This window comes from Canis aureus, chromosome 2 (assembly GCF_053574225.1).
Source record: "Canis aureus isolate CA01 chromosome 2, VMU_Caureus_v.1.0, whole genome shotgun sequence".
NCBI classification, from domain to species: Eukaryota; Metazoa; Chordata; class Mammalia; order Carnivora; family Canidae; genus Canis; species Canis aureus.
Genome location: NC_135612.1, coordinates 27,137,941 through 27,164,072, shown reverse-complemented (window position 1 = coordinate 27,164,072; position 26,132 = coordinate 27,137,941). Strand labels below are relative to the sequence as shown.

Sequence of the window (26,132 nt, the reverse complement as noted above, 5' to 3'; positions counted from 1 at the left end):
GTGTCTGACTTTGTTTATATTTTGCTCTGGACAAGTTCCTCATTTTTATTACAGTCAAATTCATCAATTTCTTTTAAGTATCTTTCATCACAAACAGAAAAACCATAGCCATTCCAAGATTATCATTTTAAAGGTTCACTAATATTTCCTCTTAATATTTTTATGGACCTCTTTTAACCCATTTAATACAGTTAAATATTAGAGTCACACATTATTTATTCTGATGTAAAGAGCATGGATCAAACCTCAAAAGAAGCTTATTTACAACTTAAAATTTCAGTACTCTTATTCCAACAAAGAGTGCCAGTCCACCCCATAACAGGGAACATTTATGAACTCAGATTTTTAGCCAGCTACTGTTCGAAGTGAAAATCTTAGGGATCCCTGGGTGGCGCAGCGGTTTGGCGCCTGCCTTTGGCCCAGGGCGCGATCCTGGAGACCCGGGATCGAATCCCACATCGGGCTCCCGGTGCATGGAGCCTGCTTCTCCCTCTACCTGTGTCTCTGCCTCTCTCTCTGTCTGTGACTTAAATAAATAATAAATAAAATAAAATAAAAAAAATAAAAAAAATAAAATCTTACAAAGTTACTAGTGATTACCCCATATTACAGGTAAGTAAATTAAAGGGCAGAGGAAAGGTACACCACTGGTAAGGGGCAGAGACTACATCTAAATTCAAGCTGTCCATCATCAGAATTGGCTCTTACCTATCAAGCTATACCACCTCTGGACTATCAACAAAACAGCCTCAAATGCACACCAGAAATAGATCTAAATGAATTCTCTCACTATAAAGTATGCTTTTCCTTTTCCTATCAAACATAAGTTCATTTAACTGGTTTACCTAAAGCACTATATCTTAATATATCTGAGCAACATTTAACGTAAACCACATCCAAAGCACAGCCTGCATCATTATGTCCAGTCTTTATTGTATCTCATGTACATCGAGGTGGTACTGTAGAATCATCCACTTGCTTGTGTCCTTTTTCATCTCTATAGCTGTGCCACACTGGAAGTAGGATTCAGTCCGTTTTCTAAGAACTCTAAACTGTACTAAAAATTCTGAAGCCCGGGATCCCTGGGTGGCTCAGCGGTTGAGCGCCTGCCTTCGGCCAGGGCATGATCCTGGAGTCCCGGGATCGAGTCCCACGTCGGGCTCCCTGCATGGAGCCTGCTTCTCCCTCTGCTTGTGTCTCTGCCTCTCTCTGTGTGTGTCTTTCATGAATAAACAAAATCTTAAAAGAAAAAAAAAAAAATCTCAAGCCCAAAGCACTCAGTGTGGTTCTTTTGTGGGCAGCATCCCATCTCCCTGGGGTTTTGCGGGTCACAGGTCATGAAGGTGGAGGCAGTGTTTTCACAAAGGCTGGTGAGTGCTACTAACATCTGGGGTTTATCAAGCATGCTTTACACCAGCTCTGCGCAACAGTTCCCAAGAGAAAAGAGTCGTGGCACCCAGAACACCAACAGCACTGCTTAAGGCCACACTTGCTCACACCAATCCTTCTAAGTGCTTCAGCTCACTTAACAAGTCCATAGCTTTTCCTCGACCTCTTCTAATAAGAGCCTTATAGAATAGATCATACTACATATCTATATATATTCTATATATCTATTTTGTGATCAGGAGCTCTGGGCTTTATATACAGTACTAATTTTTTTATTCTCAAAGTCTTACAAACATTAGGAAGAGGGAATGGAAGAATTATTACCGACTGGAAGAGAGGAAGGCGCATCCCCCAAATAATCTGGGAACACTCTCAGACTCTCCATATTGAGGGCAAATGGAATGAGCATTAATTAGCCTTCTTCTCCAGCACTCCAAGCCCTGCTTTCTTTCTGCCACACCACAACAGTAAAAAGAAAGCAGAGACTCAGCTCTGCTGGACCTCTTGCTTCCAAGAAAATGCAATCCCGTGACAACCCTCATGGCTCTCTCCTCCCCCCATCATAAGGAAATAATTTACTGCTTCATGCTTTCCAAAGCCTGCAACCAGAAGCTACTGCTAGGCATCATATTTTGCACAGAGCAGCTCATCGGTTAACCAGCTCTCTCTAAATGGCCTAATACCAACCTGCAACTTTCACAAATGACATCACTCGGTAGGAAAGCACACTCTTAAAAACTGCTGTTAAGAAAGGGAGACAGAACATGGAAGACTCCTAACTCTGGGAAACAAACTAGGGGTGGTGGAAGGGGAGGAGGGTGGGGGTTGGAAGTGCCTGGGTGGCGGGCACTGAGGGGGGGCACTTGACGGGATGAGCACTGGGTGTTATTCTGTATGTTGGCAAATTGAACACCAATAAAAAATAAATTTATTACTAAAAAATAAAAAAAACTGCTGTTAAATCCTATAATCCACAGGGCAAACCTTTCCGGGGGAAAATGTTAAACAATTGTTTGGGGGTTTAAGAAAAGAGAGGACAAAGGTGTATACTGGTTTTATTACAGCAAAACATGGTACAAAAAACCAATATGGGGCACCCACCATAAGATGCTTAAAATCTATAGTCATGAGCTCTTTGTTGCTCTGCAAAGACACCAGATGGCTCAAAAAAAAAAAAAAAAATCCACCTATTCCCTCTCTTGTCATTTAAGTGTGAACTGTGTACTGGGCACTGAGCATGGCAAAGGCCTGGGAGCAAGGTGGCAGCACCCGTGCCGATTTGGTGTTTGTCTTGGAAGGCCCTGAGCTCTGGAGGCCTACCTCCTCTTCAATAACAAGAGAGGGTGGGCATGTCGCTCCCTTAGGGATCCTGCTATCTCCAGAGGTCACCTATGACTTTCCAGATTCTCATAGGCCATAGCCATCCAAAAATAGTAACCCACGACCAAGAGTGAGACTTTAGGTGGCTTGCCGCCAATCAAGGACTTCCCAAGACGGTTCTCATTTCAAACTGCCTGACCATTATCCTTAAAAACTGAGTGTCCTAGAAGTTCCAAATATTTTGGCTTCCAACTGAAATTTCTCATACCCAAATGCCCAATTCCCCTTTGTCAGAATGTCCCAATTTGCAGTTTATGGTTTGAGTGAATATTGGGGATTCCCATAACCAGCAGGATCAACCCAACTGTGGTCCTCTTATGGCCCAGCAGTCATAGTCCATGTCCACCTTCCACACTGCCTGTCTCTTCTGACTACTACAAAAACCAACTGCCGGGACACCTGGGTGGCTCAGCAGTTGAGCGTCTGCCTTTGGCTCAGGGCGTGTTCCTAGAGTCCGACAATCGAGTCCCACATCAGGCTCTTTGCATGGAGCCTGCTTTTCCCTCTGCCTGTGTCTCTGCCTCTCACATTCTCTCTGTGTTTCTCACGAATAAATAAATAAAATCTTAAAAAAAAAAAAAAATGCCTCCCTCTCCAAGATCCTAGCTGGCAGGTCATTTCAGCCTTGGGAGGCCCACAGGAAGAACTAAACCAGAGCTCCCCAAAATTAAGGAGAGCTGCTTTCAAAGAGAGGAAGTCTCTGGAGTTCTTTGCTTATTATAGTACAAGAAAACTGAGTACTTGGAGAAGCAGAAGAACCTCGCAGCCACCTCCAGCACCAACTTTTTGGGAGTTGGTCCAAAAGGAGGCAGGGGAGCCAGCTCCTCCCTCACGCAGCTAACAGGAGTGTGAAATGGTTGGGCAGCCTTAACGAAGAATGTCTCCAACATCCAAGGCTTCTGAGCTATTCATCCTATAGTCAGTTCTGCTATACTTGCTTTGAAAACACTAACTTGGGGCGCCTGGGTGGCTCAGTAGGTTAAGCAACTGCCTTCGGCTGAGGTCATGATCTCTGCATCCCAGGATCAAGCCCAGAGTCCGCTTCTCCCAGTGCCTGCTCTTGTACTCTCCTTCGCTTTCTCTTTCTCTTCCTCAAAGAAATAAATATATCTTTAAAAAAGAAAAACATAAATTTGTTCCAACAGGATTGGTATTATTTTTTCAAAGATTTATTTACTTGAGAGAGAGACAGAGAGCATGAGACTGAGCAGGGAGAGAGAGAAAGAATCTGATGCAGATTCCGCACTAAGCGCAGAGCCTGACACAGGACTTGACCCCACAACCCTGAGATCACGACCTCAGCTGAAACCAAGAGTCCGACGCTCAACCAACTGAGCGTTGATATTAAAAGAATTCAGGGACACCTAGGTGGCTCAGTGGTTGAGTGTCTGCCTTTGGCTCGGGTCGTGATCCTGGGCTCCTGGGATGGAGTCCCACATCAGGCTTAGGCCACACTTGCTCACACCAATCCTTCCAAATGCTTCACCTCACTTAACAACTCCATAGCTTTTTCTTGACCTCTTTTTCTTGACCTGCAAGGGGCCTGCTTCTCCCTCTACCTATGTCTCTGCCTCTCTCTGTGTCTCTTATGAATAAATAAAATCTTTTAAAAATAAAGAGTTTAGAGCATGTCACCCTAATATATGACACTTTGGCATATTGAGCATTTTGAGTTAAAGGCACTTGAGAAACAACAGGTACAAGAAGGGCACTCTGGCCTTCCTTTCTCTTCCTGAAAAAAAAGAGATAAATTCCCTTAGGAAAGGTGCCCTCCGGGCAGCCCAGGTGGCTCAGCAGTTTAGCGCTGCCTTTGGCCCAGGGCATGATCCTGGAGACCCGGGATCCAGTCCCATGTCAGGTTCCCTGCATGGAGCCTGATTCTCCCTCTGCCTGTGTCTCTGCCTCTCTCTCTCTCTCTCTCTCTCTCATAAGTAAAGAAAATCTTTAAATAAAAAAAAAAAGAAAGGTGCCCACCCTGTATCAAGAAGATGACATACTTAGAAAGACCAGAAGCTGAGATGGAGAGAATCCTATACAGATAGACCATATTAAAATAATTCTTATCTTTCTAGTAAGTCTCCCCATATAGTTAAATCACTTTTCCATACAACTGCCCCTCTTTCTTCAACCTAATATAAAAGCAAGTATGTCAAGACGCCTGGGTGGCTCAGCGGTGGAGTGTCTGCCATCGGCCCAGGGCATGATCCTGGGGTCCCGGGATCAAGTCCCACATCAGGCTCCCTGCATGGAGCCTGCTTCTCCCTCTGCCTGTGTCTCTACCTCTGTCTTTGTGTCTCTCATGAATGAATAAATAAAATCCTTTAAAAAGAAAAAAAAAAGCAAATATGTTTCATCATTTCTTTACATCTTCATTTCATTATGAGGGCTCCCAAGTCACATATAATTTATATTAAATAAATATGCATGGTTTTCTCCTGTTAATCTGTCTGTGTCAACCAGAGATGCTAGGACGGTCAAAGAAAACTTTTTTCTCCCCTGGCACAGTAGGGAACAATCTGAACATAGCAGGATGTGTAATTTTGTCTGTGAGAGACACCCACTGAAGGCCGACAACTAAAATCAGCTCTACCAAGCTGCATAGGAATACATGAATGCACACACTTTAACTGAACCAGCACTTATGAGCTTCTAAAACATACATGGTATTACACCTTTCCATCCAATTTCAGAGAACCTTCCTTCCGTGACTTCACAGTTACTCACAAGCTGCAACTCTTCCAATACCCATTTCCCATTTCCACAAGCAAATTTCAATGTTTTTCAAATCAAGTGCCAAACTTTTCACAGTATTTATGTGTTTCTTAACCATTAAACATTTGTAAAATTGTAGTATCAACTTTAACTAGTTTCCTTTTTCTTTTTAAGTGTGTCACTGACAAAGTTTTAAATGCTATGCCCCAACCTCATTTTTCCCTTAAGACCTGTGATTTTTATTGTGCAATTTCGCATAGTGTGGTTTTCAAGAATGTATATTCACATTGTGTTCCAATATCTAACCTAAAGAGGAATGAGCATAGAGAAAAACTATTATTTATACTAGTTTGGGGTTCTTTTGTTGTTGTTGTTTTTAAATAATACACTAGGGGGAACTGGCTGGCTCAGTTTGTACAGCATGTGACTCTTGATCTCGGGGTTCTAAATTTAAACCCCATACTGGGTGTAGAGATCACTTAAAAAGATAAAACCTTAGAAAGAAAGAAAAGACTAAATGTTCTAATAAAAGGAAAATAATGAAATATACGTTGATATGATCAATTAAATGTGATACAGTGATTACAATTTTTTTTAAGAATTCCTACAATATGCAAAAAGAATTCCTAGGATATGTGAAAATGTTCACAGTATCATGTGATAAGTTAGGATATAAAATAGTACATAAAGTACAGTCAAATTTATTGTATTTTAATATTAAATAAAATAAACCACTAACAAGGTTGTTCTCTCTGGGATTATAAACATTATTCACTTTCTTCTTTAAACTTTCCTGTATTTCCCAGATTTTCTATAACTGTGTTATTTTTATAAAGCAGAAAATATAGTTTTAAAATTTCATGAATGTTACTCAATTAATTTGCTATAAATAATCAGTAAGCATCTAGTAAATTGACCCACTTATAAGAGTTTCCATCACTAATGGGGAAATTCTGACTCATATCCCTTCTTCAAGATGCTACAATACTGGAATCCTTACAACAACATTAGAAGAAATAAAAAGGCAATTCAGAAGAGGATAGAATGCTTGAAATATTCAATATTCCCCCCTCAAAAAAAAATTAAAAAAACAAAGAAGGAGAAATGAAAATGGCCTTACTTAGCCTTAATATCAAGCATGAATAATTACATTAAATGTAAATGATCTAAACATCCAATTAAAAGGCAAAGATTGTCAGGCTGATCAAAAAGTAAGTCCCAACTACATATAGTTTATAAGAGACACACTCTTAAATATAAAATACAAATGGGTTGATGAGACATTTGGCTGACTTAAGTCAGTAGAGCATGCAACTCTTGATCTCTGGGTCATGAATTCAAGCCCCATATTGATCACAGAGCTTACTTTAAACACACACACACACACACACACACAGTAAGTTAGAAGGGTGGAATGGCCATCAGACAAAAACTTAAAGATACAGAGCATTACCAGAGATACAAGAGATCATTTATTAAAGGAGCCATTCAGGGGCCCTAGGCGGCTCAGTCAGTTAAGCATCTGACTCTTGATTTCTGGTCAGGTCATGCTCTCAGGATCCCGGGATTGAGCCCATGTCCAGCTTCTCGATGAGTGAGGAGTCTGCTTGAGATGTTTTCTCTCCCCCTGCCTCTCCCCTCACATGCACATGTGCACTCTCTCTCTAAAATAATTAAATAAATTTTTAAAAAATAAAGGAGCAATTCATTAAAGAAACATAACAACCCAAATTTTTTTATACCTAATATAGCTTCAAAATGTATTAAACCAAAAAATTACAAAACTAATGGGAGAGACAAAAACATAATCATATTGGAAAATACCCTTCTCCTGGTGACTAATAAAATTAGAGGATTATTACGACCACCACCGCTGCCACTAAAAAATAAAGGAGATTTGACCAACACTAGCAATTAACTTGAACACTATACCCAATAACTGTAGAATATGTGTTCTTTTCAAGGGCACATAGAATAGTCACCAAGATATATCATATTCTTGGCCATAAAACAATAGCTTTAAAAGGAATTAAGATGTACAGAATATGTTCTTCGATCACACAAGAGTAAATTTTAAATCAATAGCAAAAATACCCTGAAATATCCTCAAATATTTGGAAAATAACACACTTCTAAATAACTCATAGGCCAAAGAATAAGTCATAAGAGACATTAGAAAATACTTTAAACAGGGATCCCTGAGTGGCTCAGCGGTTTAGCGCCTGCCTTCAGCCCAGGGCGTGATCCTGGAGTCCCGGGATCAAGTCCCACATCAGGTTCCCTGCATGGAGCCTGCTTCTCCCTCTGCCTGTGTCTCTGCTTCTCTCTGTGTGTGTCTCATGAATAAATAAATAAAATCTTTAAAAAAAAATGTATCATTAAAATTCATTAAAAAATACTTTAAACAAAATAACAAAAATACAACATCAAAATATGTGGGATGTAAATTATGGCTTTAAATACTTATTTTCATGAAAAATGAGATCTTTAAAATAATGGTCTAAGCTTCTACCTTAAAAAATAATCAGGGACAGCCTGGGTGGCTCCGTGGTTTAGCGCCTGCCTTCAGCCCAGGGTGTGATCCTGGAGTCCCAGGATCAAGCTCCCTATCGGGCTCCCTGCATGGAGCCTGCTTCTCCCTCTGCCTGTGTCTCTCCCTCTTCTCTCTTTCTGTGTTTCTCATGAATAAATAAAATCTTTAAAAAAAAAAAAATCAATGAAACAGCAGATTAAACTCAAGGTAACTATTAAGACAGAGATAAAAAGCAGCAATCAATAAAATAAAAAACAACTGACAATGAACAAAATTATCTGTTTCACAAGGTGTCTTTTGTTTGGTTGGTTTTTGTTTTTTTTTTTTTAGAGAGGGAGACAGAGAGAGAACCTCAAGCAGGCTCGATGCCCAGCGTAGAGCCTAACACAGGACTGGATCTCACAACTCTGAGTTCAAGACCTGAGCCAAAATCAAGAGTGGGATGCTTAACCAACTGAGCAGCTCAGGTAAGCCTCTTTGACAAGTTTAAACTTCTAGGCGAAGTCATTAAAAAAAGAATACAAAGTGCTAGTATCAGCAATGATTAAGACAACATGTATTAACTGTTAGTCATATGAAGATTATATATTCTAAGTAACAGATTTCTACAAAGGATTTGCATTTAGAAAACCCACTGCACTAACCCCAATGGATTGGAAAAATCAAGCATGGGATGACAAGATTAAACTATACTATAGTAGAAGGATCAACCTTCTGGTGGTATGAAAGAAATGGTCATGCAATGAAGGGAGTAGAGGGAGAAAAACCAGTTTATACAATACACATTTCCACCCTCCCACCTCTAAGTCAGCCCCCTCAACACTCTGGTCTTACTTCCAAGGTTGCCGTTTGCTTTTTGGTCAAACCACAATGAGTGGGAAGTACCGTGCTCACAAGACTAGAGTTTATCATACTAGTTCCTCATGCCATGTACTCCACATGAAGAGCCTCACTCAGCCTCCATTCCTACCTTCTTTTACGGGTCTTCCAGTACTGAAGAACCTAGAAAGGAAAGCCACATTACTCAGACTCCTTTACTCTTAGGAACCTGACAACTGGCAACACTCATAATTGGAAGGAAAACAAAATGGGGGCCGCCCTCCTGCTGTGATGTCTGCTGCCAAGCAAGGTCCTGGGACAGGGCAGGGAGTTGCATCAGCTAGACTTGGAGGTCCTGTGTTAAAGCCATCAGCTTCGGGGTGTCAAGAAGCAGTCATGGTGGTAACAACAACAGCTTCAGCTTCCAGACTTCTGGATTACAGCTATGGTACTATGTTCTCAAATCTAAAAGTTCAAAGGATGGTCCCTGATTCTTGCTCCTCTAGTTTTATTTTTTAAACAACTAATTTCCCCACCTTAAATCCCCTTCTGCTTAAAATACCACGAGGGGTCTTAGTTTCTTGCATTATAAATGACACCCCTGCATCACCACTTTACAGAGGACAGAGTCAAGGCTGTCTTCTCATATGGTCTTTTTCAACAATTATATAAGGGAAGCAAGACAGAAATTCCTTCATTTGATGAACAAAGAAACCAAGGCTCAGAAAATTTAAGAATTGGTAATGGCTGTGAGTCTCCAACACCAGAGGGGTTCAGATGTATACTGAGAGGGGACATTTAAAAAAAGACAGCTAAGCTTCACATGCAGAATTAAAAGGGAGGCCTTTTGAAGTCTCTTGCAAAAGTTTCTCTGATTCCACGATCTACTTCAAAAATCACCACAACGGCAAAATCTGATCTTTCCAGAGCCAGACTCCAGGATTTTCCAAAGAATAAAATCCCAAAGGATCAAACAAATATAAACAGAAAAACATGGGGGAAAGGGGTTAAAGGAGGAGGAAGAGAAAAACCAAGGGGACGGAGGCAACTGCGAGACTAAATTTCGGCAGCTTACAGAATGTAGAGTAAATGAGCTTCAGCATCCTGCAATCTGGACACAGAAGGTGTCCAAGCCTCTTCACCATGCATACCAAGGGCCAGCCCCAGGTTGGTTCAGGTTGGAACCTACTCCTCCTTCACAAGGGCAACCTGTTCAGATCCCTCTCTAAAATCAACCACAGGCCCACAAGGGAGTCATGGATGCCAGGCCAAGCAAGCAACCCAGGGCTTAATGCCTAACTTAATTGCAGCTCTACTTTCTCCCTGAAATGTAGTTCTCCTCACCTTCCATCTCCCTCAAGAAACACAGTCTTAACCATCAAGAACTTTGCAGTCAGCACCACTGAGGTCATGTGTCACATGGGCCCTCTCCACCCCCTGCAAAGGAAGATGAAAAAACCTATATGTTAAGACTCCTTGGAAAAAAAAAAAAAGACTCCTTGTTCTTCCCACTAAGGGAAAGTGACCTTGCCTGAAACAATCCCTTTTTTTTTTCTTTAAGATTTATTTATTCATGAGAGATGAGAGAGAGAGAGAGAGAGAGAGAGAGAGAGAGAGGCAGAAACACAGGCAGAGGGAGAAGCAGGCTTCCCGCAAGGAGCCCAACGCAGGGCTGGCTCGATCCTAGGACCCAGGATCACAACCTGAGCCAAAGGCAGACGCTCAACCACTGAGCCACCCAGGTGTCACCCCCCCCCCCCCCCGCCCCGGCTTTTGACTAATAACTTCCTTGCCCCACTCTCCTTCCATTTAAAAACCTCCTATTTCCTAAAACTTCTTGAAGCTCCTTTCTACTTGCTAGATGAGATGCTGCTCGATTCATGAATTGGGGGCTTTCAAAATTTTATTTTTAAATAATCTCTACATCCAAAGTGGGGCTTGGACCCACAATCCGAAATCAAGAGTCAAATGCTCCGCCGTCTGAGCCAGCCAGGTGCCCCGTATTTGTGAATCGTTTAATAAGGCTAATTAGATCTTTAATTTTATTCAGCTAAATTTTGTTTTTCACTACCCCCAAACCACATTGGTTTCACCGCTGAAACCCCACATCTCCTACTAGTCACCGACCTCCCCTCTCTGGCTTCAGTTCCTTAGCTCCCCAACACTCTCTAACCCACAGCACCATAGCTTCTGCTCCCTGCAAACTAAGGCTGTCAAACTCCCCCCTCCCCCCCCCCCCCCCCCCCCGGAATCTTGGGATTCCCCCTTCCGAACTTCTAGGCTGTAGGGTGTCATCTGACAAAGCCAAAACCTCTCCCACCCCAAACCCCCACACTCTTCCCTCTCCATTAGAAGGCTGTGCCCTCCATCACTGCATTTTCTTTCTAGGTTTGCTACAGGAATGTGTCTGCCTTTTAATGTTTTGTGTTTGGTTTTAGAGATTTTAAGTAATCTCTACACCCTACGCGGGGCTTGAATTTACAACCCAGAGATGAAGAGTCGGAGGCTCTTCATGAGGAGACTGAGCCAGCTGGGAGTCCCCCTTACCCCCACCCGGAATGTCTGCCTTTTAAATGGAGCTGTCTCCATTGTTGGTCTTTCCATTATCATTCTGCACTGGGACTTTTTGAGGTCTTAAAATTCCTCTGAGAAGCTGAAAAATGGTAAGAATTCTGTCCTAGGAAAAACTGTGTGACCGCAGGGCTGCACAGAAACCACAAGAGTCCATTTCTGAGGACCTAGTACCCCGGGTGCACCTCTGGGTTGATTCATTTACTCCTAGGGAAGTGTTGCCCCTGATGAACTTGATGTTTCCTCCCCTTTCACAGGCATAAAAGGTCCAAAGCTGAGATACATAAACCTCAGTTCAGGTCTTTGTGGAAGTTCTGCCCCAGGAGAGATGTTATCCTAAGAATATCCAGCATCAATTCAATAGTTGCTCCCAAGCATGAAAGTAAGCCTAGTTATCACCTTGGACTAATAATATGCTCGATACCCAGTGAGTATTTATCAATTGACATATTGCTTTGGGGGTTGTAAGTTTTTTTTTTTTTTTTTTCCCCCAAACAGCAAAGTCGCCACCAGTATTCCTAGGAATTTTAAAAAGAAAACCACAGGCCCAAAATGGTGTCACTTAGGTTAACCAAACTGCAGTTTCAACCCCTGAAAATGGAACTTTCAGCCAGTCAACATGGAATTTCCTGGTCCATACTATGATAGACCCCTCTCCCTTCCGTTCCCCTTAGGAAGGCAACCTTGCCTAAAACAATGGATTCTGTGCCAATAATTTCCTTTTCCTCCTCTCCCTCTTCTGAAAACCCTTTTTTGGGGTGTCTGGGTGTGCATTTGGTTGGGGTCTGACTTTGGTTTCCACTCAGGTCCTGGTCTCAGGGACATGAGATTGGGCTCCACACTCAAAGTGGAGTCTCCTTGAGACTCTCTCTCTGCTCCTACCCCCTGTGTTTTCTCTCTCTCTAATAAATAAACATTAAAAGGGGGGGGGGGGGAAGAACACCCTTCCTTTTCTGTAGACCTTTGAAGCTCCCTTCTACTTACTAGTTGGAATGCTGCCCAATTCATGAATCGATTAGTAAAGCCAATTAGGTCTTTAAAATTTACTTGGTTAAATCTTTTGTTATTTAGCAGGAATAATGCTACCAAAGCAGAAGAAAATTCATACTGATAAAGAATCCTATTACAGAGAACATTTTCATTACTATGGTTACAAAATACTGCCATTGTTTCTGAGAACACCACTGGAGGAGTTCAATGAGCATGGAGTCAACAACAAAAGACTGAATTCTTCCCTTTTTTTTGGTGAACCACACACTAAGGATTAGAGCATTAGGGGACTCAGTCCTCTGTGAAATTACTGAGATACAATTTAAGGACAAAAAACTGGAAAATAAATCCTATGAAAACCTTGTGGGCTTTGTTTCAAAGTATAGTTGGCCAGTTTATAAAAATGATACTTAAACAGAAGTCTGATTTTCCAACTCTCCTAGTTATCGCTGCATAAAAGATTTAAGGGTTGTGTGCATGTGTTTTTCTTACTTTTGTTTTGACTAGACAGTTTTCATGAGGAGGGAAATGCTGTTTAAATCACTGTAAACTGCAACCCTACTTCAAACCTGCAAGTTGTTTCAAAACTTATTCTGTGATAAAAACCCACTCTTTTTCCATAACAGCTGCTTTCCTTAAACATCAGCTCAATTTTAATCTCAGAAGGCAAACTACAGAAGAAAAGCCAAAGTAAAATCCTGTTTCCTTTAAAATTCAAACAGATGTTTTATGTAATCAAATCAATCCACTATTTGAATTTCCTTATACACGCTATGCTGACTTCCATGTTATGTTCAGAAATCTTGCAAAGGTTCACTTTAGACTACTTGGAAAACCTGATCAACAAAGATTATCAAAGATAATCACAGCGGTTCAGATTAGTAACTTGATTAATGTTGTCAGGCTCCAATCTCAACCCCAACCACAAAATGTAATGAAACTTCACTGACAATGCTGCTTGACTCACACAGAACACAAGGTCTTATTACCAGTGCTAAAAAGAAAACCACAAGCTCCAAATGGTGTCACTTAAGTGAAGATCCCAAATTAGTAAACAAAGACCTAATACCTAACTTAACTTCAATTTCAACCCTCCAAAAATGTAACCTTTAACCAATTGACCCGGGACTATCCTGATCAGCACTAGGAAATTTACTGATACAGCCATCCTCCTCCCCTTAAGAGGGTGACCTTGCCTAAAACAATGAATTCTTTGCTAGTAATTTTTTCCAATCCTTCTCTACCGTTAAAAACCATTCCTTTCCCACCCCTCCTTACCTTTAATTTTTTTTTAATTTATTTATGATAGTCAAAGAGAGAGAGAGAGAGAGAGGCAGAGACACAGGCAGAGGGAGAAGCAGGCTCCATGCACCGGGAGCCCGAAGTGGGATTCGATCCCGGGTCTCCAGGATCGCGCCCTGGGCCAAAGGCAGGCGCCAAACCGCTGCGCCACCCAGGGATCCCCCTCCTTACCTTTAAAAACCATTCCTCTGCGTGCTAGATGGGATGCTGCTGGATTCATGAATCAATTAATAAAGCCAATTAGATCTTGAGAATTTAGTTGAATTTTTTTAACAACTGTTATAGCTATACAGGTATTGAGAACAATTCAAAAGCTAAAATGTAACTGTGTCCAGTGGTTAATGCTGCAGACATGCCACCTTACATGATGACTTTTTTTTGGTAGGCTCCACACCCAGTGTGGAATTCACATTCACAACCCTGAGATCAAGACCTGAGCTGAGATCAAGAGTTGGATGCTTAGGGGCACCTGGGTGGCTCAGCGGTGAGCATCTGCCTTGGGCTCAAGGCTTGATCCCGGGTAAGGGGATCGAGTCCCAATCAGGCTCCCCATAGGGAGCCTGCTTCTCCCTCTGCCTGTGTCTCTGCCTCTGTGTGTGTCTCTCATGAATAAATGAATAAAATCTTAAAAAAAAAAAAAAAAAAAAGTTGGATGCTTAACCGACAGAGCCACCAGGCACCCAAGTCCTCCTTTCTGATGTCAAATTATCATAGGTGAACTGAAATGTAAGTGGACAATGCCATCCTCCCTGCTCTACCCTTGCAGCTCACATGAAAACACCTGGGACACTGGAAGATAAGCTGCCAAGTCTCATACTTGACTCAGTCCCAGATCTTGAATAAGCTGTGGGAAACCTAGAGGTGTTATTTATACAGAAAACCGGGCCGAATCAAGCACTGGGAAGAGATTGTCTCTCTAGTGGAGACAGTGAGACTGCTTCCACTCCCCACAGGTCGGCCCTCTTGGCTCTCCCAGCCAAGGCATCCCACATAGCCCAAAGCTACTTGTCAGCTCGCCCACATCAGTTATAAAGCAGCCCAAGAAAACAAGGCTGAGTGAACACCCCTCACCCTAACTCTCCAACCAACATGGCCACCTTCACCCTCTTTACTGTTTATTTTTTTTTAACATTTATTTATTCATGAGAGACACAGAGAGAGAGAGAGAGAGAGAGAGGCAGAGGGAGAAGCAGGCCCCATGCAGGGAGCCAGACATGGGACTCGATCCCAGGACCCCAGGATCATGCCCTGGGCCAAAGGCAGACGCTCAACTGCTGAGCTCCTGGGCAACCCTCTTCCCTGCTTTAAGACAGGTAACAGGCCACCCCCCAACCCCTCCCAACAACCTAAGCTTGCCTAACTGCACATCTCCGAACACTTTTTCTGTATGAGCTCAGCAGTGAAGATATAAGCTACCGGTTCGACCTTAGGCAGTCAGCACCTTGTCAGTGTGGGACGCCAACCAGGTGGCACTTTACCTCATTCTGCCTACATTTTACAAAAATGAACAGAAAAATAAAAGTGCTGACCCTAGTGAGAAGACAGGAGTCACACTTAATGTAACTGAAACAGAGATGGGCACCTTCATATAGCAGGGAAACAGACTCAAACACCATCGAGAGAGGTAGTATCTGTAGAAATAAAGGCAAAAAAAAGCTCAAAGAAAATGTTGGAAATGACTGAAATATACTGTCAATGACGGCATTAAAAGGGGGCATAATTCAGATTTTCTTTGCTATTTTTGGTCTTTTAGAAATAGAAACACAAGCCTATTAACACACATGCTTATTAACTAACTTTCACTCGTTTAACTTTATTTAATACCTCCGGAGAATTCATCATGTTTGAAAGCAAAAGAATACTTACACCTGAATGTTAACCCAGAAAATATTAATGGCTACAAATGAGTGATTTGTGTCTGTTAAAAACTTCCCTGACCAGGACGCCTGGGTGGTTGAGCGTCTGTCTTCGGCTCAGGGTGTGATCCTGGCCCAGAGATGGAGTCCCACATGGGGCTCTCTGCAGGGAGCTGCTTCTTCCTCTGCCTCTCTCTGTGTCTTTCATGAATAAATAAATTTTTAAAAATCTTAAAACAAAAAACACAACTTCCCTGACCAAGGGGGCACCTGGCTGGCTCAGTTGGTAGAACCTGCAATTCTTGACCTCAGGGTTGTGAATTTGAGCCCCACTTTGGGAGAAGAGATTACTTTAAAAAAAAAAAAAAAACACTCCCTTGATCACCCAATAATTCCACAAAAAGAGGAGGATCACCCAATAATTCCACAGCACTACAGTATAATCGAATTTTACAAAGTAAAATCATATATACTAAGTATGGGTGACTGGACTTTAAAATATCAAAATATGGTTCTCTGGTGTGATGTTTTTCCCCCCTGTGTTTCACAAATACACCCAATAAGTTAAAAAAAAAAAAAAAAAAAAAACCACACCAGTCATGGATAAAATGAACTTTTGCGCCTGGATCCCTTCCAAGGGTGGAAGCATCACGTGATACAATGAGGACCTAACATTTCCAATCACTATAAACAATGAGCTGTAGGGAGAGAGAGTTTTGTAACCAAAAGCACTCAATAGGGGGTTCAGCGAGGTAATAGTACACGCTCTGTCTAGGGGGAGAGAGGAAGCCCATACACACAGTAACCAGGAAACCATTCCTGTCCATCAGATGACCAAGTACTAGGGGTTAGGCAGGTCTAAGTGCACGTTTGGAGAGAACTCTCAAAGCAAGGGGAAGATCATTACCAAGGTAATGCTTCTTGAGCTTATTTACTTTTTGTAGAAGTCTTCATGGACTTCAGATGCCCTGATGAGGAACACCCATTCCAGCTAACACTTCCTCAGAGGCCACACTCTAGGTCTCCTGTATGGACTTTGGTCACCTCTAACTCCAATGAACCCAGATTTTGTTAACCAGCTTAAATAATGGTGAAAACTCCAAGAAATCTCAACACAAAGCAACTCTGCACAAACTCCTACAGGACAGATCTGACCAAGCTCTAACAGGGCTTCTGGCAACCTAAGGCTGCATCCCGAGGATGGCCCAGCTGCCTTTTGCCCTTCAGTTCTCATCTAGAAAAGCTCTGGGCAGTCAAAAGAAATTAACTGTCCTAGCCAACACCTGAGATAGGCCCTGGCCTTCCTTTCTTACCAAAGAGAGCTTACAATTGTGAATCCTTCCTGTCCCTTTGAGATGTGTATGTATTTCCTACAACTCTGGAGCGTCTTTCTCAAGGACCCAAAAGCCATTCCTTGGAAATGTAATTATCAGGAAGGACAGGGTCTGTCTCCCCAGGTCAGTGGAAGGACAATCCTAACTTGCCAACTAGCAGACACAGGGGCCTAATCCCAAGTCTACTAACCACCTCCCGTAACTTTCCCTTCCCTAACTCGACTGGGCCCCACTCACTCCTCCCTACTCCCTCATTCCCCCTTTAAAACTCCCTGCAGGGACCCTTGGGTAGCTCAGCGGTTAAGCACGGAGGGTTAAGCACGGAGGCCTTAGGCCCAGGGTGTGATCCTGGAGTCCCTGGATCGAGTCCCGCATCGGGCTTCCTGCATGGAGCCTGCTTCTCCCTCTGCATCTCTCATGGATAAATAAATAGAATATTGGGAAAAAAAAAAAAAAAAAACTACCTGCAAAAGAGAACAGAGCTCAGCTCTTCCCCTAGTGTCAGTGGTTACAGAAAATAAAATGTTTTCACTGCTTCAACATCTAGCTGTGGGGATCCCTGAGTGGCACAGTGGTTTAGCGTCTGCCTTTGGCCCAGGGCGCGATCCTGGAGACCTCGGATTGAGTCCCACGTTGGGCTCCTGGTGCATGGAGCCTGCTTCTCCCTCTGCCTGTGTCTCTGCCTCTCTCTCTCTGTGTGTGACTATCATTAAAAAAAAAAAAACCATCTAGCTGTATGTCTCTGACCACAGCTAGTTCTGGGTGGTGTTCATGACTATGTTAACAGGACAGACATTACAAATGGGCTTTCATTGGGGGAAACAGTAATTATTATGAACTGGCTGGAAATACCTTGGCCGGGGCACTCTTGCTCTTAAACGAACTGGCCCAACCACCACTGGATAGTGAATCTGCATCCCAGGAATGGCCCCGTGGCTGTGATCCACCCACGTGGTCTTGCTGGTTTGGCCGCCTGGGTGAGGGTCCTGCATACTAGATCACTGCTGCCTCTGCCTCGGGTGAGCACGCAAGCTCCATGTCAGTGCACCAAGAAGAGCAAAGAGCCGGAACATCATGAAGCCCCAGATCAGGCTGCCTGACTGCTATGTACCCGCCTGGCCAATAAATGTCAGCATGTGCGGCAGAATTTGGTCTGGAAAAGGCTAAACCTTATCCACCCACAACCACTGGCAACTACCAGTATCTATCAAAACAGCTGTGTATTCAAAACTGCCTGAGGCCCATCATACGCAACAATAATGAGCAACAGGTATTCATTACTTCTACATAATAAGAATAATAAGGAATGGCAGCCTGGTAGTTAAAAGGCCCAACCTGAGTCAGGTGGACCAGCATCGAGGCCTGGCTCCACCACCATGGAGTATCAGTCAAGTTCATTTATTTCTCTGTACTCAGTTGTCTGCCCTGCAAAAGGAAGCCAATTAGAACATTAATCACCCCTTAAGGTTGTTGTGGAAAAATGTATGCTCTAATGCAGGTAGAAACAGGCAGCCCATCGTGGGCATGACATACACCTCAGCTATCGTTACTACCATCATTAATGCCTATACTTGCCTGGAGTGAACCCTGCCGAGCTTTATTCTCAAATTGCCCTGTGAGCACTGTCTAGATTTTTCAATTACACATCTTATTTCACTTCTGACAGTATGTATTATCATTTTCTGTAGCTAGCTTTCCCCACACTGCCCCCCTAAATAAGTCGTACGTTCCCAGGAGAGCAAGGCAGCTCTACTCATCATCCAGTCCTCAGGGACCTGCCCCGGCACAGTGTGGAGTGACCACTCTCCCCTGTAATCTCTCCTTCCATTAGCATCCATTAGCAACAGCGTAAGTGAAATCTAAGTGTGTTTCAGAGTCGGTGCAAAAATAAGATGACCTGGGAACTATCCAGGTGCAGGTGGGTATTGGCTAGTAACAAACTAAGAGTTTGGGGTTCCTTACTCTGTGCTAAACTATGTACTTAGAGACTGTGTGTCTAGATCGCATATAACCCTTACAATAATCCCAGGAGGTATTATCACACCCATTCTACAGTCAAGGAAAACTGAGGTTAACAGAGGGTAGGTAACATGTGCACATTCACACCAGCCCTCGTCCAGATTTACCAATTCAAACCCAGACCTGAGTCCAGAGCTATTTTCTAGGTTATACACTGCTCCTGATGGTCCTTCAAGTTCCAAAAAGTTCTATCTCCAACCTAAAACTTCTCCCAACTTTCTTCAGATTTTATTTCTAAGTAATCTCTACATTCAACGTGGGGTTGGAACTCAATACTGAGATCAAAAGTCACATGCCCTACCAACTGAGCCAGCCAGGCACCCCTAAGTTTCTCCCCATTTAAACATCCAACTGGTGACTTTCCATACGCATGTAATTTATAATAGGCATCTCAAATGTAACAAAGCCTAAAGAAAACTAATTTCCCAAATGTCCTCCTCCCTTCAAGCCTCCCATCTCACCTAGTAAATGGCACCATCAGCAATCCAGTTGCTGGGGACAAATCCGCCATAGCGCTCATTCCCACACCCCACTTCCAATCCACACAAAAGTCCAATTCACCTCTAAAATTACCCCAGAAGCCAACAACCTCCCACTGTGAACACCACTACAGCCTACATTAAGGTAAAACATGCTCTCCTCCTCACACTACAGCAACAGCGGATGGCCAAGCGTTAAGCTCCATCAGGGGGCATCTTTGTTGACTGCTACAGCCTGCTTGCACATACAGGAGGCAGTTAAAAAATATTCCACTCAATGAACAGCTCTGACTGCTCTCCCTACCTCCGCTAGTCCCGGAGACGGTGGAGTCTTCACAGCTCCCAAAGTGATCTAAGTGTGGAGCAAACCACAGCTTGCCCTGGAACAGGCACAAAGCCCCAACTCCACCCGTGGCTGTCAGTCCGTCTCTGGCCACCTCTGGACCCGCCTGCCTCTGCCTCATCTGCTCCACTGATGACACTCCGGCTACCCTGGACCCCCTTCTGTTCCTCAAAAACCCTGCAAGGCTCCTTACCCAGACCTTGACATGGACATGCCTTGACATGCCTCTCCTTCCTGATCATTTCCAGTCTCGATTCCAGGAGCATCTTCTCAGACAGGCTTCCGCAGCAACCCACCCAAAGCCACTCTGCTACCAGGTCTTGTTACAGTACTAGTTCACTGTTTACATGCTTGTGAACACAAGCACAATTGGACGGACCACTGAGGAAAGAGATGATGTCTGTCCGGCTCATTGCCCTATCTCTAGCTCCTGGCACATAGTAGGGGTTGTGATATCGTGATACCAGAAATAGAGATATGGTTTTCCTTCAGTATGGGAAGTCCATGAGACTTGTGACTGGCATCTGAAGTGTGTGGCGAGAGGCAGTTGTATCCAACTAAGCCCTTAACCTGTGGGATAGTAAATCCAGGTGGCGTCATAATTGAATTGAATTGTAAATCCAGTTAGTGTCTTGGGGAAATTGGTTGGCGTGGGGGCGGGGACCCACACATTTGATTTCAGAAATGCTGGGAATAAAACAGTTCATGGGTGCTCAAATTAAACAAAAAGGATTGGTTGCATAGAAAAATTACTTACCAATTTTTTAAAATTGTTTAAATAAAGGGACTGTCAGACTTAGCTTCTGATGGTGCTATGAGTTGTTTTTAGCACACACTTCTTAGTAGCCCCATCCGAAAGACGTCATAGTGTCATCACCCCCTCACTGCATTGAGACCCACCACAGTGTTCCCTCAAGCAGCCCAGAGAAAGGAGAAGTTAACTTTCCTGTGATGAATGGCCAGGATTTGGTTCTTTCCAAAGTCCTGAGAGGGGGATTTTAGAAACAAGTCATTAAATCCTGCCAAAATATCAACCATACCAATAATTCTTTTACAAGACCACTTGAGTACCGGTAATCATTTTCAAAGCCCTAAATTAGCTGCTTGGAGTCACAGAAGGCCTCAAGGGACTAGGGGAGGGCAGATGCCCCTAAATATCTATAATTACTAAATAATGGGAAGTGCTGCACCAAATTGGAAAGCATCTCAAACAACAATGAAAGATCTGCAAAGCTTTGAGATCGGGAACATTCGGAAAACAGCCTTTCTAGTCCATCTTAGTACCAAAAGCCCTGGTAAAGTGATAAACATCCTCTCTCCCTCCTTGCCTGACTTAATGCAAGTCATTACACCTCAAGTTAAAAACCTCAATTTTCAGGGGCTGGCTCAGTCGGTGGAGCACGCGACTCTCGGTCTCGGGGTAGTGAGTTTGAACCTCGGGTTGGACATGGAGACCACTTGCGAATTAAAAAAAAAAAAAAACTCACAAAAACTTCAATTTCCTCGTGTATGAAAAGGTCAACGTGAACGCAAGCCAAGTACAGTATTAGACCTCAAAAACCAGGAGAACTTCACACAGCCGCTGGAAGGGGGGCGGATTATCTGCCAACACAATCGGCGGGTTAGAGACTCTCAGAGTTTAACCCCCCGCATCACGCAGGGACCGGCCTCGATTGCCGCAAGACTGAACGCATTAGAAACCAGGCACATCCCAGTACCTGACTGCTCCCGAGGGAGAGTTACTGGGGGAAAAAAAACACACCATTAAAATTATGTACGGAAATGCTGTGCAGAGAGGGGCACTGGGTGCCTCAGAGCCTTAAGCGTCCGCGCTCCGCGTCGGCTCAGGTCATGAACTTAGAGCCCCGGTGCAGCCCCACGGCTCGCCGACGGGGAGCCTGCACGCCCTCCCCCTCGCTGCCCCTAACCCCGCCGTGCTCGCTCTCAAATAAATAAAATCTTCAAAAAGAAAAAAAAAAAAGCAAAAACAAAAAGAGAAAGGGAAAAGAGACGCTGTACAGAGTGGGGAGGATAGGGAGGAGGGGGCTCCACGTCGGGAAGGCTTTACCTTTCGTCGCTTACTCTGCTTAATCAGCACTAAAGAGTTAAAGCCCAGTAATTCCGCCCGGATGCGCTACTGGCCAGTAGGAGGCGCCCATCCCAAGGAGACAGACGCGGTTCAAGGTATTCGCCGTCCGCGGCCCGCGGAGCCGAGGCGAGGGACGGAAGGCTCCGAGCGCGAGCGCAGGAAGCGGGGCTGGCTCCGCCGCCCGCCGGCGCCCCCGTGGCGCGCGACCCGGGTTTCGAGGCGCTCCCGCAGGCCCAGCGCCGACACTCGGGGCTGCACGACGCCCAGCGCAGCTGCCTGCGCCAGAGGACCCGAGTGTCGTCCGCCGCACGACAGAGGAGACGCGGCCCGCACGCACGTCCTTTTCCGGGCTCGTCGGGGAGGCAGAGCCGGGTGGACCACGGAGCTCAGCGCCCCGGCGAGACCCCCCGGCAGCCTGGGGAGCCCGAGCCCGAGCCCGAGCCCCGCCTGCCCCGCCCTAGGCGAACCCCGAGGACCGGACCGAGGACCCCGGGGTCTCCTCGGCGCTTTCCAGCCGCCCGTCCCTCCCAGCCAAGGCACCGGGCTCCCCCGACGGCTGCGCGCCGCGCTCCGGCCCGAGGCAGCCACGCAGACGGCGCAGCGGCAGCCGCGGCACCCACGCCCGGCCCCTCGGAGCCAAGGATGCGGGGTGCGCACGCGGGGGAGCCGGCGGTGCTGGGCGCCCGGCCCCGCGCTCACCTGGCCCGCGCAGCACCGCGCTGACATCGCGGCGGCCGACGACCACCGGCGTCCTCGCCCGCGGCCCGCTGCCCTCCGGCCCTCGCGCCACCTCCAGCCGCGATCTCCCCTTTCTGGAGCAGCCCGCTCCTCCACGCCGAGCAGCCGGGTTGGAAAGCCAGGCACCGCCGCCTGGGAGCAAACAACCGCCGCCAAGCCCCGCCCCGCCCTCGAGCCCCGCCCCCTCGAGCCGCAGGCCCCGCCCCTCGAGCCGCAGGCCCCGCCCCGCCCGGCCGCGCCGCCGCAGGCCCCGCCCCCTCCCGGGCGCCGGCGGCCGAGCAGGCTCGCGCGGGGCCCGCCCTTCCGCTGGCGTCAGGCGGCGCGGCGGCTGCGCTCACTTACCGGAGGGCGGGGCCCGCGTTCCCGTGCTGCCGCGCCCGCTCGCTGCCCCCGGCGCCCGCGGCCCGATGCACCCGCTGGATGCCTGCTGCAGGGAGCCTAGAGCTGCACGGGGCGCCTCACCTCCCTCCTCGGCTCCCTGGGACCCGGGCACCGGGCTGTTCCGCCCTGCTTCCCTCTGCCCTCGGGGGGCCTCGCGAGCGCCCTTGCAGCGCTTCCCTGGAAGCTGATCTGTCTTCCAGGCGCGGCCTTGCTGCCTTCCACCCCGACCTCACTTTATTTATTTATTTATTTTTTATTTATGATAGTCACAGAGAGAGAGAGAGAGGCAGAGACATAGGCCGAGGGAGAAGCAGGCTCCACGCACCGGGAGCCCGATGTGGGATTCGATCCCGAGTCTCCAGGATCGCGCCCTGGGCCAAAGGCAGGCGCTAAACGGCTGGGCCTCACTTTAAAGGGGGCCCCACAATCGCTAGAGGACGTGCAGAGGGTAGCGCCCCCTGTTCTCCCTACCCAGATCTGCTCTCCTCGCGGCCACTTCAAGGCGTTTGTTAGTAAGAACTTGGCGCCAAGCCCTTCAAATTAGAACTTTAAAGTACCCATTTTAGAAGTGAGGCCACGGAAGCCCAGACACGCTCAACAACTTGCCCAAAGCTTCGCAGCAAAACTGCAGAAGCAACCCTGGGACAGGCAGTCCCCTGTCTGACCCCCTTGCACTTGATGCCAGGCTTGCCCCAAGCTGAACTCGCCTCCAAGACACAGCCTTTGGCCGCGGAGGGTGTTGCTGCGCAGACGAGAAGCTGGAGGGGGGAAGGCAGTCGAATGGGAACTGGTCCTGAGTGTTTTATGAGCTGCTCAGGATCTCCTAGTATCTCAAATGCCAGAGTTTATAGGAAGAAAAGTCATGGCGCAGGCCCTACTCAGAGCCGTGGAGTGCAATGAGAGTTGACTGAAATCTGGAAATAATAGTAAAACAAAAAAGTTTTGCAACAGCATACACAGCAGACTAGGGCAGCACCCTGCTCCTTGATGGCCTGTGACTCATCCAAAGCCGAGGTCACTTTGGTCACATTTCTCACCTGGGGAGATTAGTTGGACACCTAGAGTTTCTGTCCAGCTGGGAAGAGCCAACCAGCTCCTGGGAAAGGGAAGGTGTGACAGTTGCATACGTCTGAGCTGTCTGGGATCCAGGCCTCCTATCCAGTTAGAGAAACTGAGGCTCAAGAAGGCAGAGAATTCTCACCAGGGGACCACGGGGATAGAGTCAACTGTAAAAAGATCAGGCCTCCTGACTCTAAATACTGTGCTCATTTTGCCAAATCAATGCCAGCATGGGAGGGTTCGGTGACTAAATCCATGCCAGCCTCCCAGAGAGTTAAGGCAAGAATTAATAACCCAGGGATTTGTCAGCACTGCCCCAAGGTATGGAAAAGCAGAGTGGAAGCCTGAGCTTCCAGAGCCAGGAAGTTGAAAGTTTTAACTCTACCAAGAGCTGGCTGGACCGCCTCTTGGTCTCAGTGTCATCATCTGCAAAACAGGACTCACTTTGCAAGGATTAGATAAACTCACCCTGACAGACCATGCCGAACAGGGCCTGGCCTTCTTAAGTCCTGACCAAGTAGCAGCCCTGGCTGGTATTAATGAAGGAGTTTAAAGAATATTAAGAAATGATCTATGCAAGTTGGTTCCCCCATCTCCCTACTGGGAGACTCACAAGAATGTGGCCTTGTGTAGAGCATACCACCTTCCTTGTTCTGAGGTTGTGCAGTCGCTATTTAAGGTCTGGTGGGTAGCATCCTTTGCATCTGTGGTCAGGTAACAAGAATAAGGGTGATGTCAGAACACATCACAGAAAACAGTGGGACCTTCATTTTAAGTGCTCTGAAGACCTTTTCTTTTTTTTTTTTATTTTTTTTTTATTTTTTTTTATTTTTTATTTTTTTTCTGAAGACCTTTTCAAGGAAGACAGTTGTACATGGTGTTCCTAACATGTAGATACATTTACAGTCCATCTCTTTTGATTTGGATTTTTCGGGAACAAGCAGTAATAGCCCTGCCTTAATGAGACTGGCTCTTGGCGGACCATGTGAAATATTTCCCCCACAAAAATTTTCCTAAATTAACTAGCTCCTTTTATGCAATATAATTATATATGTATATATGACATAAATAACCAGTTTATAGTTTGCTTTTTACTCCTCCTGAATTTGAAGTGCTTTTTTGGGGTCTTTCCTTTTTTAGAAAGTAGAAGTCAATGTTGAGTTTTTAAAACACCATTCCTGAACTGAAAACAACAGTGGTATACGCATATTATTAAAGAAAAACACTAGTCATAGACACCCACAAAATTTCATTATACATTTAATGTCCACTTCAATAATGGTTTAAAAGCAAATAAAATCCATTGTTCTGATTCCCTAAAGCTTTTTCAACTTTGAAAAAAAAAACAGAAAACAAAAAAAACACTAGTGGTACATTCAGTTAGTTTTTGAATATAAAAGAAGAAATTTCTCTAATCTTCACTTATAAACTCTATAGGGACCTCAAAGTAGCAGTGGAAGTTGTATTAATTTCAATTACAATAAATAACAAAGTATTCATTTAGAAACAAAGAGCTACAAATTCAGTACCCCAAGCAAAAACGAATCAGAGCCCTGTGGTACCCTCACCCCACTCCTGGAAATTTCAGGCTCCTTGACCCCTGTTAAATTAACATGTGCACAATGTTTTTTTAAATGTCAGAAATATGACAAAACATCAAATGAAAAATAGCATCTCCCTTCGCTTCACCCTATCTTTCAGCCCTCCTCTCCAGAGGCAACCACTTTCAATTAGGTTAGCAGTTTTCGCCTATTTACCTTCATATTTTCTTTTCTTTTTTAAGACTTTGTTTGTTTGAAAGAGAGAGTGAACAAGAGCAATAAAGAGAGCGTGAGGGGGTGGGGGAGAGGGAGAAACAGACTCCCGCTGGGCAGGGCTTGACCCCAAAACCCTGAGATCAGGACCTGAGCAGCCGCTTAACCGATTGAACCACCCAGGTGCCCCTGAAAGGATTTTTTAAAAAATATATTCTTGTTTTTCCAAATTCAAGTAATGACTAAATAATTTAAAGATATGTTGTCTGGTCAGGATTCTTTGGTTAGGTGCTTTAGAGAACTGAAGAAATCTTTTGTATTTGTCATCAGTTATTTTGTCAGTATGGAAAGCTAATGATTCTTCACCAAATGGTATTTGCCTCA

At 45.1% G+C, this 26,132-nt stretch overlaps 1 protein-coding gene and 1 long non-coding RNA gene across 3 annotated transcripts in view; one reads left to right on the top strand and one right to left on the bottom strand.

Annotated features, from left to right (window-relative positions):
- Window positions 1–22,697, bottom strand: part of SERINC5 (serine incorporator 5) — a 106,877-nt gene extending 84,180 nt beyond the window's left edge. The window contains exons 1-2 of one of the 2 annotated variants that reach the window (XM_077866841.1): window positions 10,178–10,270; window positions 8,985–9,016 (exon numbers count right to left, since the gene is read on the bottom strand). Coding sequence is in view for 1 of the 2 variants with exons in the window: in XM_077866832.1 (XP_077722958.1) it covers window positions 22,516–22,542 (27 nt within the window). In the remaining variant the exon portion in view is untranslated. Of the gene's footprint in view, window positions 1–8,984; window positions 9,017–10,177; window positions 10,271–22,515 lie in introns of those variants that run through there. The other variant, XM_077866832.1, reaches the window with a different exon arrangement.
- On the top strand, window positions 11,399–12,728 carry LOC144290274 (uncharacterized). The gene is made up of 3 exons (XR_013358034.1): window positions 11,399–11,496; window positions 11,662–11,831; window positions 12,476–12,728. It is a non-coding gene; the product is annotated as an uncharacterized LOC144290274 (long non-coding RNA).
- Window positions 22,698–26,132: the final 3,435 nt, after the last annotated feature.